At 49.7% G+C, this 17,673-nt stretch overlaps 1 protein-coding gene across 3 annotated transcripts in view; it reads right to left on the reverse strand.

Annotated features, from left to right (window-relative positions):
• Positions 1-17,673, reverse strand: part of SLC44A2 (solute carrier family 44 member 2 (CTL2 blood group)) — a 38,557-nt gene that overhangs the window by 9,354 nt on the left and 11,530 nt on the right. The window contains exons 1-20 of one of the 3 annotated variants that reach the window (XM_074935425.1): positions 16,972-17,482; positions 12,575-12,623; positions 12,205-12,278; positions 10,966-11,050; positions 9,994-10,078; positions 9,230-9,349; positions 8,976-9,036; positions 8,216-8,342; positions 7,571-7,654; positions 6,593-6,705; positions 5,685-5,816; positions 4,712-4,811; positions 4,332-4,424; positions 3,998-4,082; positions 3,031-3,293; positions 2,816-2,910; positions 1,722-1,825; positions 1,166-1,239; positions 395-465; positions 19-107 (exon numbers count right to left, since the gene is read on the reverse strand). In XM_074935425.1, coding sequence (XP_074791526.1) covers positions 19-107; positions 395-465; positions 1,166-1,239; positions 1,722-1,825; positions 2,816-2,910; positions 3,031-3,293; positions 3,998-4,082; positions 4,332-4,424; positions 4,712-4,811; positions 5,685-5,816; positions 6,593-6,705; positions 7,571-7,654; positions 8,216-8,342; positions 8,976-9,036; positions 9,230-9,349; positions 9,994-10,078; positions 10,966-11,050; positions 12,205-12,278; positions 12,575-12,623; positions 16,972-17,008 — 1,941 coding nt within the window. In that variant the 5' untranslated portion in view covers positions 17,009-17,482. Of the gene's footprint in view, positions 1-18; positions 108-394; positions 466-1,165; positions 1,240-1,721; positions 1,826-2,815; positions 2,911-3,030; positions 3,294-3,997; positions 4,083-4,331; positions 4,425-4,711; positions 4,812-5,684; positions 5,817-6,592; positions 6,706-7,570; positions 7,655-8,215; positions 8,343-8,975; positions 9,037-9,229; positions 9,350-9,993; positions 10,079-10,965; positions 11,051-12,204; positions 12,279-12,574; positions 12,624-16,971; positions 17,483-17,673 lie in introns of those variants that run through there. The other 2 variants (XM_074935423.1, XM_074935424.1) reach the window with 2 other exon arrangements.

Raw genomic sequence — 17,673 nt, forward strand, 5'->3', positions numbered from 1 at the left:
GGCAAGTAAGATACCCACCAGAATAGGGACCCAATAGTAATTGAGAGGAGGTGCAGTGTCCTGAACCAGTTTTATCCGCTGAGTGAAGAAGAAAAAGGCGAGGATTCCTAGAGAGGAGAAAATAATAATACAGATGTTTGTGAGATGCACTAGTTACAAGCAAGAAAGGGCAGCATTATAGGGGGCTGACGGGGGAGGAGGAAGGTGAATTTAGAGACCTAGTAGGGGAATTATGGACAGGAAGTTGGTTCCTGGAATGGCTGGGGAGATTTGCAAGGAGTTGAGAAGATGCAAGGACATGCAGCTTTCACCAGTCTTTCTACAACAGTAGGGTTCAGGGGGAGGGGCTGTAACCAAAGTAAGCCCTAGAAGAGGACTGAGATCCCAAACTTACCAACACTTCCCACGATGAGGAGTTTACCAAGGAAGAGCAGAAAATCTGTGACTTTATCTAAAACAGCCACCCTGAAAACAGAGAGATGTGAATGTCTTTCCATACCCTCCAGGATGGGGGGGAAAAAGAGGCAAAGTGCATCCAAGCTCCCCCAGGGGCTCTGTGATAAAGACAACCCAGGATAAGAGTCGCTAAAGACACAATGGTTTGTGCAAACCTAGAGTCAGTTTGCATTTCCCACCGGATATATGGCAGATAAACAGACCTTGGATCTCCATAGTGAGAGTCAGTTGTTCACACACGCCTCTGAAATGGTTTCAGATACAAATGTCACCTTTACATATCCCTAGATAGGCTGCTTCCCAGAGGGACTAGAATCCTCCCTGTCCTCTTACCTCTAGCTACTGCCTCTTATTCTCCATTCCCAACACACCTTTTTCCACAGGTCACCTATCTATCCGTGAAAAGAAAAGGAGTACTAGTGGCACCTTAGAGACTAACCAATTTATTTGAGCATAAGCTTTCGTGAGCTACAGCTCACTTCATCCAGACTAACACGGCTGCTATTCTGAAACCTATCTATCCGTGGTCACCTGTCCATCCATGGCAAGGCATCCAAAGCCATTTTCATAGATTTGGCTGTACCCACATCATGCCCTCAGTCAGCTACCCTGGCCAAGCCTGGTAAATAGCAGCCCTGGGGAAGAGGGGCCATTTCCTCGTTGGGTAGTCTTGGAGGAGGGAGGATTCCATCAGTTTCCAGGTTCTCACCTGATAATGTTCCTCATGAGTAGGAAGAACGCATTCTTGGCTGAAGTGCAGAAGTTGGTGCCATAGATGGCAATCTGGGACAGATCACAAAGGAGGACACAGAGAAGAAATGGGGTTACTCAGTAGGCATCATGGTCTTTTCCAGAAGATTTTGCCCTGAAGCCTAAAGATTGTCAACAAACTGTCACTGTACAGGTTAGTCATTCAGACCCGCATTAGGGTAAAGAGACCCACCTCCTCTCCTCCCCCCCCCCCACCCTTTCACCACACTGCCAGGGCAGAATGTGCCAAGCAGCCGTTCTGTCTGAAGCCTGTGCCATCTCTCACTAGTACACAGGACAGATCTGATCTGCTGATACTGTGTACACTGCTGGATGTTGGGTCACTCACATAAGACAGCCAATGCCTCTTAAGACCTAAATGAGATCGTCATGGAGCTAGGGGAAGGCAACCATTGATGGGGTGGGAAGGAGTGTTCAGAAGCAGTCCCTTTTTGAGAATCTCCAAATCCCCATTCACTAGATGTTTGGTGGCATTCTTAAACTAGAGTCCTCACCATGATGTATGCGTTCCTGTTCAGGAACTTGATAAATTTTTCCAGGCACCAGAAGCAGCATTTGAGACAGGTCAGCAGGAACTTGGCAAACTTATTCTCAGCAGCTAAAAGCACAAGAGACACAGTGGAAAGAGTGTGGAGCAGAAGAGAAAGTTGTTCTTTGAAACAGCAACTCTTCAAGTATCAAAAATCTCAGCACCAGACACCTCGCTCTCTGCAACACATCTCTCCAGCCCCGATCCTGTGCACAGTTCCCACCCATATCTGTTCTCCAGCCATTTCTGTTTGCTCCCTTCAGCTTAAGCCTATGTCACAGCACCATCACTTTGGCAGATGGAGCTGGCAGCTACCTTCTCTTGCACAGCTACTTTCAGGAAACATAAACCAATTTTCTTTTTTAGCCATCCACTATCAAAAGCATCCTCAGAGAAGAAGCAAGCAGCAGTCCCTCACTTCATCCTGAGCATCCGATGAGAGTTTTAGGTTGGGTATTCCAGTTAGCCACAGCCATCACGCCAGCGGGAGCACTGGGATTTTAGTACTCTCATCTGGAGTGAGAGCCCTACCCACTGGACTGTACTACTCCTGTGGACAGAGAGGATACCCTGGAGAATCGTACGGGGGAAAGGTCTCACGTGTCGCTCTTGTGCTTTAATTCACAGCTCATATTTCACAGTCACTGAGGTCATTTGGTTAGAACAGGACTGTAACAGGGTATCAAGTGCAATTCTGCACAGAGGTCCAGAGCCATTCTACTGACTCACTGCCAATCAGACCAGCTGGGTTAGTGCCTACCCAAGAGGAGTATGTAAGGTCTCTCTACTCACAAAGGCAGAAAGATCTGGAGAAGAGGGGGTCTGACAGAGAAAGCCTTTAGGAACAGCTAGGCTCAGAAGGAAGCACAGAGTAGTACCTATGTTTAAATTCAGTAATAAGATACAAAGATAAAGGAAAAGGGCAAGTTTGGAGTAGAACAGGAACACCATCTGCTACACGGACCAAATTATTCTGAGTTGTGACTCGACATGGAGAAACTTTGCTCACCTTGTTTGTCCCTCCACCTGCCCTTTCCCAAACTATCCTCAACTGGGTACCTTTCAGCCTGTGATCCAGATACTCCAGAAGGACCCTGATGATCTGGACAATGGCAAGAATCAGAGACCCAAAGGCCAATGAGCCAGTGTGATACCTGCCACGGGGAAGAGGGCCTTGATTAGATGCAGCTTCTTGGCATTTTTGCTTTTACATTATTTCTCCTGTAGCCAACAAGAAAACCCACACCCCTCTTTGGAAAAGCTCCAGTGCTCACCTGAGTGCCCGGCCGAAGGAAGAGAAGAGGGGGAAAGCCGGTATGTCATCAGGTTTCTTGAAGGCCCAATAGTAGGAAGCAAATGCTCCGGCTAGCGTGACCTGGCCCAGCGCAATCACAAAGTTGGCCAGCCAGAAGAACATAAAAGCATTATAGATCTGGAAGACGATGAGGTATTTATGGTAGGCTGTCTCGCCCCCATAGAAAGCAAAGAGGCAGCGGGCATCTGGGCACTGCTTGGTGATGTTGGTCATATTGAATGTCTAGAGAGAATTAGAGACGCTCAGATACTGCAGAGATGAGGACCATACAAGAACCTAGATAGACAGTAGTTCTTGCCAACCCAAAAGCCACTTCTGGATTTTGAGTCCAGGAAATTATTCTTCTCTTCTCATACACCACATTCAATCCCAGAAGCAGTTGCATTTCAGATGGGTAAAAGAACTTGTCTACACACACTACTCACTGAGCCCCTGGGAGTACTGTGAAGATCTCTGGTGCCTCAACATCACAAGGATGAGGGGTAAAGGCATGAACTAAGCTCAAGGCGGGGAGTCAGGAACTTCCAAGTTTTAATTCTTACTCAGACACAGGACTTCCTTTGCAACCTCAGCCAAGTATGTGCCTCAGTTTCTCCTCTGGAAAATGGGAATATATATATTTCCCATTCTCAAGAGGGGCTTGGAGATGGAGAGGGTTAAGTATATACAGTGGTTAAAGGAGGATTATGAGGAGGAGGAGAGCAATCAACAGATACGAAGAGTGTAAACATGAACAAAGGGCGGTGAGGGGAGGGTATAGTTTAGCTAGCCTGAGAGACTGTCACAGCAAATAGGAGCCATATGGTACTCCCAGGGATGGAGGCTACATTAGCCGCCAAATTGGCTTTTGCACAATATGTCTGCTCAAGAGACTAATCTTATTAAGTCCAACATGTTCAGTTGTGACTATTCAGAGAGCCCCTCACCTCTGGTATGCAGGTCTGCCCAGCGTAATCACAGTTAGACTCGTTAAACACCTTGTAGACAGCCTCATTAGAAGTAGATAAGAAACTGGGAAGAAGCAGTTAAGGGGATTCAACTTTAAGGAGACTGGACCCAATTCTCTGTCTGTCCCACACAGACCTGCTCTTACCATCCTGTTTATCACCTTTTTTTTTTTTTATTATTTAATCATGAGACTGGATACATGTAAGTAAATAATCCCACAACATTTCTAGCCTTCTGAGGGATGTGTGATTTCTGCCCCCACCACACCAGGGGTTCTTTGCGGGTGGAGGAGAGAGGAAGATGGAAGGATACACAGCGGTGCTGGCCCAGTAAGCAATGCAGAGACACACCAGGAAGAAGGTGCACAGAGGAAACACCAGCGACATCATGATATGACCAACAGCCCTGCCAGGGAAGAGAGAGTCAGTAAAAACAACAAAAATCCTCTCATTGCAAAGGAAATCCAAACAGATGGAGTAGAAACCATCCACAGACAGCAGCTTGCTTTGCATAGGCCCCAAACCTCCCACCACAGGTTTGGAATTGTGACTGCGCAGCCATCTCTATCATGGGCCAGAGAGGGAAACTTGGCTTGTGTGTTCGACCCAGCAAGAGTTGGTCTTCGCCATTCCCCCTAAGCGAGCACAGCACTCCCTATTGCATGCGGCTGCTGCAGTCCACACAAAGCTCACCTGCTGGCTTCCTTGATGAGAGCAATGGCAATAAGGATCCTCTTGCGGAGGAAGATGAGTAACAGGATGATGATCACCTCTATGATGCACAGGATAATCACTGAAAGAGAGAGGGGAAAACTGGAGTCGTACCATGATCAGAGCTCTGGATGCCAGCGGTTTCTTTGTTGTAGGATCCTACAATGCTGGCCCCTAGATATGAGAGCAGCACACCTTGAAAAGACCACTCTTCTTCCATAGAGTCCTAAGGAAACCCACCAACTTTGGGTTGGGGGTAGCATTACCACTAATACACCTGGGTTTAAACTCTCTAGAGGTTATGAGCATAGATATCCTCTGTAGGGGACGGTCTACATTTTTTTCCAAAGAATTGACCAGACAGCTGTGCGACGTGATTGTCCTCCTTAGACGTTGGCTTCTGAAGGAGTTCTCCCTTCTTTCCAGTTCCCAGGCGTCCAGGTTGCAAGAGGGACAAAAACTGGTGGCCTTCTCAGCAGCCTCAGCAAAAAGTCAGAGGACTGAAGGGCCATGGAGGATGAACTCTCTTCCCTCCACATCCCCAGAGGAGCTTGGGAAAAAGGCACATGTCCTGCCACTGCCCATGCTGATGGGCCTGTTACGGAGATTGAGGATTCCTGTCTCCAGGAGCAGTCAGTCCAGCACTGAAATTCACATCCCCCCCAGCCAGGCATTTCTGCCTTTCGGATGCAGCCATGAACACAGTCCCATGATTGGGACATCACATATGGAGGTACATGAGTTCTTGCTGTGCATCCGCAGAGCCCCCCTCTAAGACCACCATCTCCTATTCTTGCAGGACAGCAGGACCTATAACCTTCATGATGTCTTATTTTCTAGCCTCTTCCTCCAAACAAACAAGCACAAGAGATGAGCATACAGGAGTGCTTGTTGTCCCACAGCCCCATGTTTGTTTGCATTGCACCAGGCCCAGTAGAGCAGAAGAGAGACTTACTGAAGGCCAACCACGTTTGCTTCAGGTGGAGATAGACATGCAGATCAGTCTGGAATCCCAGGTCCTTCAGGGAGACATCAGAGCCTGCTTCTCCTTTTAGTCGGGCGTATTCCATGTAACAGTGGAAGATTCCTGCAGTGGAAAGCAGAGATTTGACTGCCTTAGAGTAAAACTGTTAGCCTTTGATTAACCTCATGCTCAGAGTATCTGCTACCCAGCGGGAACTATCCTTAAAAGGAGACCGTGGGGAGGGTCTGTCAGCTCTTTGGGTTGCAAGAATGAGGAGGCTTCAGTAAATGTATACCTACAGGAGCAACTGCTGTCTAACCATTCAGGGAGCTCCAGGCAAAGAGACAATTGATAACTGGAGAGGGCCTCTGGCCCCAGCCCCATACAAACTAGGGTTAAGCGACAGACCAAAAGATGTCAGCCAGTTTAGTCAGGTCTCCCCTCCCAGCAGATGTTCATGTGTGTTCCCACCCTGGTCTACACAAAATGGTACATGCTGAATATGGTCCAAACTTGCCTTCTTCCTGGAGCTTACTTAATTTTTATTGTTAATGTAAACAAACTTCTGACTAAGGTTGGCTGTTCCTCAGCTTTTCCTTGCAAAACTCCCTGTCCCTCTGCCTCAGAGAGGGATATTCCCATCCCCTCTTGTATCCTGGGTTGGAAATAATAGGATCCACCTGCTAGCATAAGTCAGTGGAAATAACTGCATCTTTAGGCAGAAGAGCCCTGCAACCCTACTGCAGTATCACAGTGAAACAGAAGAGACTAGAACACAGACTGAGCGGCTGTGACCTAAGTCACTAAACCAATCTCAGATAGTTCTGCAGGGTGAATGCAAGGAGAGAATCCCTGCAGCCAGCCTCATGTCAGAGACCCTGGGCTCAACAGCCACTCACCATATCCGAGCACCAAGATCACCAGCACAATCATAACCCAGATCATGATCCCAGCAAGGAAGCGCAGCAGGACAATGAAGATGAAGCTGATCACCAAGGCGATCACTAGACCTCTGTGGAGGGGAGAGAGTGGCAAGTTCATGAGCACAGAACCACATGCAGAAACAAGCCCATGTCAGAGCGTCCCATTTTTTGTGCCCTGCAGCTTTGTTCCATTAACTGATTTAGTCTCTCGTTTTTTCCTGTGAACTTTAACAACAGTGGAAGGTGCTAAGTTGGCAGCCTTACTGATGGAAGTCCTCTGTCCCCAGAGCAGATGCAACACAAGCAGCATCAGAGCAAACTTTCCCCTAAACTGCCTTCTCTGTGTCTCTCAATCCTGGAGGAGGGGGGAAGAGGTCAGTCCCCCAGTGCCTGTTCAAATCCTTGGTCTCTAGATGGGGGCTACCAGCACGGGGGGCAGTTTGTCCTGGCAACACGTGTCCTGCTAAGAACTGGACCGAGACCCAACAAACTCATTGCACACAAGATGCCTAACTGTCAGAGGTGAATGACTCAGCCACTGCCACATTGGTGGTGGATTAGAATCGGGAGAGGGGGGACACACCAACAAACTAAACAAAGAAACCACTCTGGATTCCATTCAGATCCCAAGCCAGCCAGTCTCTCTAAACTCCTTTATTTTAGCATAGTTCCACTACCACCTTTTTACCATCAGCAAAGTGGAGTGGAAAAATCCCCACCACAACCCTCATTACACAGGGAATAGAAGAACCCTACAGCTTCCATAACCAGCAGGCTTTGATACATGTTCATTCAAATGCTGCACTGTTCTCAGACAGCACATGTTCTGCCAGACTCTGCACCCATTAAGCGCTAGCAGCTCCCTGGCTCCGTTCCCATACAGCTCTGTCTGGAAGGGGATCGGACATCATGCTCTTTGTATGCATTAGCTGAGCCATTCAGTTCTCTGCTTACATTATTATCCAGTACCAGGAAACTGTGTAATCTTCAAAGATCTTCATGGCCAGTTGTCTTGCTTCCAGAACCACGTTTGCTTTTCTGGAATTAAAAACAGCAGGGAGTTGGGGGGAGGGGGTAGAAGAGAGGCATGTCAGTTTGTGATCAACCCCGCACTCTTTATAGGTCGACCAAGGCCCTCCTGATGCCGGGATAAGAATTGTTCTCACTGAACATCCTCAAAGCTACCTCATTGTCCTCCTTCAGATCCCTTTTTAGAATTCCGCTGTGATGCCTACAAACATTTTGTTAGTGACTGGGCGGTTGTTGTGCACTGACCGCTGCCCGGTATTGCTTCCCTGTATTCCCCCAGTTGTCTGTCAGTCTCTACCCGTTTCTGGTCTTTATACTTGGACTGTAAGCTCTTTAAGTCAGGGACCCTCTGTTTGTTCTGTGTTTGCACAAAGCCTGCCACACTGGCTTCCTGGTCCAAGACTAAGGCTCTCAGGTGCTACCGCAACACACATAAATAAGCATTATTTCATGGCAACTTATTTACCATGATGCCTTCTGGTCATGTTCTAATGTGACCGAGTTTCCTAACGAAGACAAGCCCAGAGGCACCCAGGATACCTCTCCTCAGAGATGAGGCTCAGAACTCACTTGGCCCCTTCCACCAGCTCTGTCACGTTCCTTTTTGTTTGTCCCCATCCATCATCAAAGGTCGTCTCGTTCCCAACCATGATGACCCCTTTCTTGGTGTTGATTGCTGGTAAACACCTGCGTGCCACTGAGGGACAAAGTACAAGAGGCACAGGTGAATTTTGTAGAGCAAAGCAGTCTAATCGCCACTTGCCTCATCAGGAAAATCCAGTACCCTCAGGTAAGGCTAACAGGAAGTGCTTTACACAAGTGTCAATATCACTAACCCCATTTTACTTATATGGAAACTGAGGCACAGATTAGGGAAGGAACTCTGCCACAGTTCCACATCAGATCAGCAGCAGAGCTGGGTTTAGAACCTGGCTGGTTCCCTTGCTCTCATCACCATACTGCACTCCCAAACCCAGCAGCTGGTCTGCTCCTGCTCTGATCTAGCAGTTTAATGGGGGTTTTGCTCAGTACCCTGTCCCAGCTGGTTGGATGTACCACTGGGGGAAGGAAGCTGTACCCTTGTATTTGCAGGTCTCTTCCAAGCAACCTGCAAGGGAATGAACTGGAGCAAATCCTAGGTAGGGGGACACAGACACATGGAGACCAGCTGGTGGTAACACACCTGTGTGCAAAGCTATCTTGGATGTACATTGCCCTCACATGCTGTTGCACAAGAGGCAACAAACCCTGTCTGAACTCATACACGACCCATATTCAGTTCCCAGGAGCCTTCCCAGCCTCTTTTCCTTCGTTCCCCAGTCAGACTTACAAGGTTTGCTGGGAGTGATCATGGCCGGACAGTCTCCATCCCTCAGCACTTCCGGGACGCTCTAGAAGAGAGAGAGACAAGTTTAAATGAAATTCTCGCCTGAAAATTTCTACACCATTCACTCTTCCTCTGGAGAAACATGCAAGCATCAGGTTAACATCAGAGAAAGAAGAGTCTAGAATGGCACCATACTGGGACCAGTTTTGAATAGTTTACTTCTAAAGTGCATCCCTTTCCTTTAATATAAAACTCACCTTCTGCTGATTGTTAAATTCTGGGACGCAGAACTGCTTGTAGTATTCAAAGTCTTTGGTGAGCTGTGTCCTGACTTTCAGGTACGTGAGATACCGGTCTGGGCACTTATTCACACAAATCTGAAAGAGTTCAGATATGCACAGTATGTAAGACTGAAAGAACTGAGTGGGGCTGTATAAGATCTAAATATCATTATTAATCAGAGAGGAGCAGATGAGACAGACACAAGGTCACTGCTCCCTCTTGGGTGAGGGGCAGGAGTCTGCTAGCTAGCGTCCTGTCCATTTACTCTCAGCCTACAGTTCAACTTTTGCCCATTGTGCCATTAACATCAAAGCAAATCACCAGCAGAAGCCACTCATTTTGCTCCTCTTCCTGCATCTTTCCCTGTTGAGGCTCTCAGTTGCTGTTGCAATGCTCAGGCACAACCAAGAGAGGGCATCCCGCACTGTAGCTCCTCTCTCCTTAAACACTGAGAGACACACAAACACCAGGAGACATGTGCTCTACATACCTGGCACAGTACCCAGTGCCCACCCAGTTACAGGATTCACTCATGGCTGACTGGAAAGCAACACCCCCTGCTCCCCGGGCGGTGGTCTTTGTGTTATCTGCAAGGACATTTGCTAAAGATAGCATGTGAGACACTGCAAAGCTCCTATTTAAAACCTTCCAAATGAGAACAAAGCAGGGGTTGGGGCCCCAAGAGAAGCAGCAACAAGTGGTGTTTGGGAGCATGAGAAGCTGCGGAGAGCAGTATTACCTGTTTGGTCGGACACTGGAACTCCAGCAGTACCAAGGGGCTGGCGCACTTCATGATGTTGAAGTAAAACAGGAAAGGCTTGTTCCTGCAAACAAGACAACATTTCAATTTCTGGAATCTCCTGTCCAAGAGGGGAACATGGGACCCAGGAACCTCCCACACCACCTATTCTAGTCCAGGCCTGCAGTGAGACCCTGCGCTGCCTTGCCCATCCAACAGCAGTGGAGAAGTCACATTGTCCTCCCACAGCCACGACAGTCTTGTGGTTTTGAAGCATTTATACTGCTTCCCTTTTCGTATGCCGAAGAGCTGGAGCAGGAATCTAAAGTCAAATGCTGTCCCACCAGGCTGGAGAACCTAGTTCTAATCCTGCTCTTGTATCTAGTTCCCTGGGAAATGGTCTAGAGGTTCATCTCTTGGGGTGAGAGACTCGCAGCAATACACTTCCTGGCTGATTAGAACTGGAGCTGCCACTTGGAAAATCACAGTGACCCACACTTGGGTGTGATTTGAGACTAAAAGGTGGTGTTGCTCAGCCTGGGTCCGTAGCCTCTACCTGCAGCTCTAGTAGTCTCTGCTGGTTTGATCAGAGCTCTTCTCGCTTTGCCTAGTCTCAGGCAGTGGCAAGTGGAGGGGGGTTCTCACACAGCCTGAAAAATGGAAGGTAGCACTGAGCAAACAGATAGGATTGTTGATGTCCCGCTTTATACCTCACAGGAGCTTGGGGGTGGGGGGACAGAGGGAAAAGGGCAAATCCCACAGGCAAATCCTAGCAGCCAGAGGTGGGGAGGGGAGGAGATACAGTTGAATGGGGTTGTAGGGAGCCAAGAAATCAAGGATGTAGTATTTTGAGGCTATATTTCTTCTGGAGGTATTATGGAGCAAAGACAGGACATTACTCAGTGTTCCCATTTAATGGCAAACCAGCTTTCCTTGCAGTCTTTTAAAAGAAGAGTGATCTTAGACACATACTCATTGGGAGTTCCCAGCTGGCCACAGAACTGCCCGCGACTGTCTGTGGGGTAAATCACCTTCCGGGGGTCACCATGTGTCCATGCTGAATGGGAGAAAAAAAAGCTACGATTAACCAGGCAACCTTCATTCCCTTCTCCCACCTCACCTGCTGTATCAACCTGCTGAGTCAACCATTGGCCAAGGACCTCCCCCAGTTAGCAAGTGATCTCATATAAACACCCTCCTCCCCAAACAAATCAGTGGGACAGCCTCATCATGGGTAGCCCCACCCAGAAGTCCCTTCTGTGCTGATTTGACATGACTGTAGATACATGGACCAGTCTCTTCCAGCCTCCTCATGAAACAGGAGCAGACGGAAAACTGAGGTAGGGCATGAAATGACAACCTGCCCTCATGAGTCTTCAGCTGCTGTAGAGCTAAAGGGATTGTCCCAGGGTGGCTGGGCCCTGTGAACAGGCCAGGTCTGGCTCTCTTGTGCCAGAGTCGGTGGGCCCAGTCGAGCTCATTAAAGGGGATAGGGCTCCATGTGGGGCTAGGAAGGCCTGTCAGAGGACAGGAAGAGGAGTGATTGGGACAGATTGTTCCTGAGGTCAGAAGCCACAGAGAAGTGGAGCTAACCCTGGGGATGGATCCCTGGAACAAGGGGCCAGGTGCTCAAGGAGGTAACCCTGGTGCCAGCGTTCAGAAGAAGGGAAGCTGGGTGAAACTGGGAAGCTGCAAAAAGCAGGATTACCAGAAACCACTAGGAGGAGAGGCCACAAAACACTAGAACAGAGGTGAGCTGAGGAACTAGTTTTGCTGGTTTGATTAGGTTTGGACAATAAACTTGCTTCAGTAAGACTGGCCATGGCAACATATGCTTGAAAGCTGGGGAGAAGCCCTGCCACATCACAGTCAGGGATCCTGCCTCGAGGAACAGGGGCGACTCCACCTGCAAGAGGAGAACCATCCCTCCTACCCAGAGACATCACCTGTTAGTGGCTGGGCAATGGGTACTGTGCCAAGTACTGCCCTGTGAGCCACCCCCCTCACACACATATGTAAACATCACAACACACTAAGCATTTAATCACTTGTCAACCTGGTGTTTTTACCCCAACCAAGCATCTGCTGTACCCAAATGCCTTTTTAGGGCCTGTCCCCGCCAGGATCTGAGTCTAGAGGTGTCGAGGGTGACAAATGCCACTCTGTTTCCTAAAAAACAGAGAAAGGAAGAGAGGGCCATATGCTACCTACCTATGACTCCCACAATGACATAGCCAAGGATGGCGATGAGGAGGAGGATACAGCAGATGATGTCAGTGCAGCCCCTGAGGGAGGAAGGCGAAGTAAGAACAAGATCAGGCACTAGCTCCAGAAAAGCAGGGAGACTGGAGCACTCACTATGCCCCCCTGCTTCATCCCAGCACCTCCCTGCAGAAACCACTCCCATCCACATTCCCGCTTAGATGTGGACCCTGTCTCCAAGGTCTCTGCGGCAATCAGCATTCCCCAGTCACCTATTCATATTAGCGCCACCCCAGAGTGTTGGATGAGAACAAGTGTTCTCTGCTCAGCCTGAGGAGCACCCCACTCCTATTGCCAGCTGCTGAGAGGCTGCTCTTACCTGTCATGAATGGGACCTTTGAATGTTGGGTCATATTTCTGTGGCGTCCCTAAAAAGAAGGTAAGAGGACACTGAGTTAGCCATCCATTTGGAGTAGCATTGGGCCAGCAGGGTAAATTTCCACGTCCTTTTCCTTCTACTAGGACCTGTTTTGGAGCTACTTCATACACAGGAGTAGCAGGAACTTGGCAAATATTGGTGTTGGTTAGAGATGACAAATATCCCTTTCATCAGGTGGCAGGGCAGCTGGTAAACTGAAGCCAAGCAAGAGGAAGTGATTTGCCCAAAGGGACACAGCCCATCAGTACAACAGCCAGGAACAGGACACCATTTTCCACGGCTCTAACTACTTGGCAATGCTCCCTCTTTGACCAGTGTTTGCAGCCACCAGACACAGACTGAGCCAAATCTGCCCCTGGTGGGGTACCCATGCAGCCCCGGAGATAACAGAGGGTAGACCTTGGCCCATTATATTTCCTTTTCAAAATCAGAGTTGTGCACGTCTGCTATGTTATGGTGGGGAAGGTGTGTTGAGGAAGTCTGATTCTAAGTCTAATTGTCATATGTGGCAGTTGAATTTCTTCCCACCAAGAAGAGAAGAACTCAGGATGCTGTGGGGTTAGTAATGGGGCTCTCATGAGCAGGAGAACTTGCGTTCTATGAGATACAGGCAAGAAAGATTCAGAACAGGAAATCCCCTGCAACCACCATTTTCTGGGCTGATCCTAGCCACCCCACAGGAGCACGGGAATTAAGGAAAATGTTAGTTCAGGGATAGGCAAACTTTTTGGCCCTAGGGCCACATTGGGTACAGAAATTGTATGGAGGGCCGGGTACGGAAGGCTGAGGGAGGCTTATGCCTCCCCAAACAGTGAGGTGTGGCCTGGCCCCCACCCCCATCCAATCCCCCCTGCTCCCCACCCCTGACTGACCCCAGGACTCCTGCATCCTCTCCAAACACCCCTGCTCTCTGCCCCCTGACCATCCCCCCCAGGATGCCCGTCCCCTATCCAATCTCCCCTGCTCCCCACACCCTGACTGCCCCCCTGGGGCCCCCCCGCCATTCAACCCTCCCTGCTCTCCCCAACCCACATTAGCTGTGGGGTGGGGGAAAGGGGGCTCAGTCCTTTCCCTGTGCGTTTCCCCTGCTCGTTTTGGCTGCTCTCCTTGGCAGTTGGGCAGGGCTCGCTCCGTGTCGGCTTGCTGGAGGTGCATGCTGGAGGTGGAGGGGGGCCCTGGTTTGCTCTGCCCAGCCCCTGTCCCTGGCAGCAGGCCCCAGGCCCCTTGACCGACCCCCAGCTCCTCGCCTCCCCCCCGGAACTCCCTCTGGCCCCGCTAGAGCCATGCTGCCCCGCTGGGGGAAACTGTGCCTGCGAGGGCGGCAGGGAGGGAGGGGAGCAGAAGGGGAGGGGCCAGGGACTAGGCTCCGCCCCGCTCACCGGGCTGTGGGGAGTCGGGCTGGCTCCTCTGCAAGCTTGTCCTGACCCCGCTCCCTGGCAGGAGCTCGGGGGCCAGAGGGAAGGGTCCTGCAGGCCGGATGTGGCCCACGGGCCGGAGTTTGCCCCCCTCTGGTTTAGATATTAGAATTCATAATTTTATTAAGATGATGTTGAAGTAAAAAGAAAACGGTACAGAGTTTAAGCATAGACGTTTCTGGTTATCAGCGAATAAGGTACAGATTATCAAGGGGTGCGAAATTCGGTTTAGGAACAGGTGGCGTAAGGAATACATAATCTGCAATCTCCCCAATTGGGGGTAAAAGTTTAACGGGTCAAAGTGCAGACATTGAGATATGGGGTATGTTGTTCATATAATGGCTACGTTCAGGTGTGGAGTATAATGCGTGGATACGATGATGAGGATGGATTTACCCTCATTTGGTGGGATTTAATGTTCAGTGAGTTTACAGAGTTTGCCCCCCTTTGGTTTAGATATTAGAATACTACATCCTCATCTTGGCACCACGGACGGTGCCGATGGAGGAGGCTGGAAGCAGGTTTCACCTTTACAGCAAAGGCCTGGAGACTACCCAGAACCAGGGAGGAAAATAATCTACCAAGACATAATTTTTCTTCCGATATCCTAGTGTCCAGGGCTGGAAATAATTTGGGGCCTGACTGTAGAACAAGTTTCCACATAGCTCCTCAGCCAATTTTCAGAGAATGTTTCCATTCAGCTCCTGGGAATTTTCCAAGAGAGAAAGTCACCAGAAATGTTTTCAGAGCCTCAAAAGAGGCCCAGGGGCCCCTCAGTCAGGTTACCCAGAGCCAGCTCCAGACCTAGGATAGTAAGTTCTATCTAACCTAGAAATCCCTTCTCTCTACAGGCTGCAACCGCCCTAACCCACCCAAGCACTCCTTAGATGGAATTCAATAGCTGGAGCCAGACTGCTCATTCCATTACCTCCTGCCCTGAGAAGGAGCCACGCACGGATCCCTCTCTGAGAAACCTGGGAGCTGCTGAGATGCCCTAATCCCCGAATCAAAACGTGGGTAAGAGCCAATGCACAAGGCAGGCATACACAGATGCTTTGAAAGTGAAACCAGGTGGATTTCCTGGAAAAACAGGCCAAGGCTAGCATACATATGCCAGAAATTTCAGCTACCTAATGACAGGTTTCAGAGTAGCGGCCGTGTTAGTCTGTATCCGCAAAAAGAACAGGAGGACTTGTGGCACCTTAGATACTAACAAATTTATCTGAGCATAAGCTTTTGTGAGCTACAGCTCAAATAAATTTGTTAGTCTCCAAGGTGCCACAAGGACTCCTTTTCTTTTTGCAGCTACCTAATATACTTGTACTTACAGCTGGCACTTGTGGAAGAGACATGAGTGTGCAGTGTTCCTTCTCTGTATGTCTCATACGCACACAGCACCTGCCCTGGTCATCTTGTTTGTGGACAGGCAGTGAAGTGATTTACAAGGCCCCTGTTTTCCTTATCTACAGAGCAGGATTCTTGCCAGCTTCTGGGAACTGTCTGCGCAAACACTCAGAGCAGCTGCATCCCCACCCCCACCAGGGAGAATTTATGCAGAAGAGTTTATAACAGCAGGTTTGCAGCTCCCACTCAGCACTCAAAAGATGCACCATGGCCCATGTGCCAAGCTACAGAGATCACCAAACTCTCAGCAGGACCTGTGGGACCCGTGAAACGAAACAGTTCTTGATTTCTACTCACTGGATTCCCCCCTTTCAGGGGCATCACAATTCACTGCTCAGAGAGTGAGCAGCTAGTAGCCCTGCTTGGAACTAACAGCATGCTTCAGGCCAAACCTGCAGCCCCTCCCTGCTAATCCAGGCCTGGACACTGCCAGTGCATCTCAGTCCTGACTAGCTGCACCCTTCTATTCCAGTCCTGGGCTCCCCGTGCCCCCAGCTCTGCCAACACACCTCTGTTCTGCCCCACCCTGCTCTCAGGCCTGGGTCACTCCAGGGCAGCGATGGCTAACTTTGCTGGAACGTTCACCTCCCTAAAAATACCACGCAAGCAGCAACTTTGTGCAATTACCCCCAAACTAGCCACCCCCCATGCAATGTCTTGGAAAGCATGGTGGGGGGGTTCTCCACCATCTGTGCTGACACAAGGGGAACTCTGAACCTTTGCAGAAAGGGTGAGGGTCACAGAGGAGAACTGGAAGTCCAGCTTCTCAGCCATCAGGGCCAAGAGATTCCAGGGTTAATTTGTGGCCATGGGAGCCTAAAAGAGGAGGAGCCAGAGCCCAGGGCTATGAACCTAACACAGAGTGACTCACAACAAGGGAGTGACAATTTGTCCACACACAAGTCAGGCTGCTTTAACTACACCATGGAAAGCAGTACAAGCCAGCTGGTGTTTATACTGATTACAAAGGTGCTTTTATAGCTGTTCCCCTGCAAGAACGGGAATAAACTGTATGGGTGTAGGGCGCCTTTATACCAGGGCTTAGAGTGTTTTTCTCCATTCAGTCCCAAGGGCAGGGCTCACCACAACTGAAAAGAAATGCAGAGGAAAGGCAGCTGCTGTCTTGTTTCGCCAGGAAGCTGTTTAATTAACTGTAACGCACCATCTCTACCGTCCATGGACCTCAGTTGCTTGTGAAGGAGCCTGATGGTCAGACATTCATTAAAGTTCAGGGACTTTGCAGAGAGCCAGCCATGTCCATCCATGCCCAGATTCCACTCGACTCTCTGCCCATAATCAGAAAGGCATCCGAGCACAGACTGCTCCTGGCAAAGGCCCAAGGCACCCCGGCGAGACAGCACCCGGTTCCCCAGAACTCAGTGCTGTCCCCTGCAGACCCTTGCACACACAGAGGGGAAAGCGAGCACCAGGAGCAGGAAGGGAGCACAGGAGGCTGGCATAAGCAAGCCCCAGAGAACAGACACACTGGACATTGCTGCACGACGCACACTTTCTTACCGTGTTTGCCATAATAATTCTCTTCGTCTACCCCCATGCCAACGACTCGCTGCAGGAGCTCAGCTCACTTCCTTCCGACTCCCACAGTCAGCTAGGGATCAGTTGCCCAGTCAGCTCTGGTGGCCCCCTCTTCCTGTCTGGCTGAACTGGTCTAACCTGTAATAGGTGTTTAGCAAAAAGCTCCCTTTGCAGGCAGTTTGTGTTGCTCTTTCACATACTGATTCTCTGGCTGTCTTAACCGTCTTTCCTCTTCTCTCTGGGTGTGACTATGGGCAGCCAATAAAAACAGAAGCCCATTCAGCAAACACATTTAAAGGGACAGCAACCACTCCTATAGGATAGGCCTGGGTTGCTGGCCTGATTCTCCCAGGCCCTGTGCCACGTCTGGTCATTTACACCCTGTGCCAAATGCATGCCAAGCGCTCCCGAATCAGAATGGGAACAAAGGTGGAAACATCACCCAAGATGCAAGGCAGGGGCCAGTTCAAAAGCAGGACTGAGGCTCTCATAGGATCTCTCAAGATGTCCCTCGGATGGAAGATGTATCAGCTTCTAGCCATCTCGCACGGCCAGACCTGCGGCCAAGCAGAGCTCTGCACAGAAAAATCCCAAACACACAGGATCTGACCCACTGCGAAGAACTTCTCCCCAAAGAAAGGGGTCAATGAAGCAGCTCCGTGCCTTAGTGCCAGGGTAGCATGG

This window comes from Natator depressus, chromosome 20 (genome assembly GCF_965152275.1).
Source record: "Natator depressus isolate rNatDep1 chromosome 20, rNatDep2.hap1, whole genome shotgun sequence".
Lineage (NCBI taxonomy): Eukaryota > Metazoa > Chordata > Testudines > Cheloniidae > Natator > Natator depressus.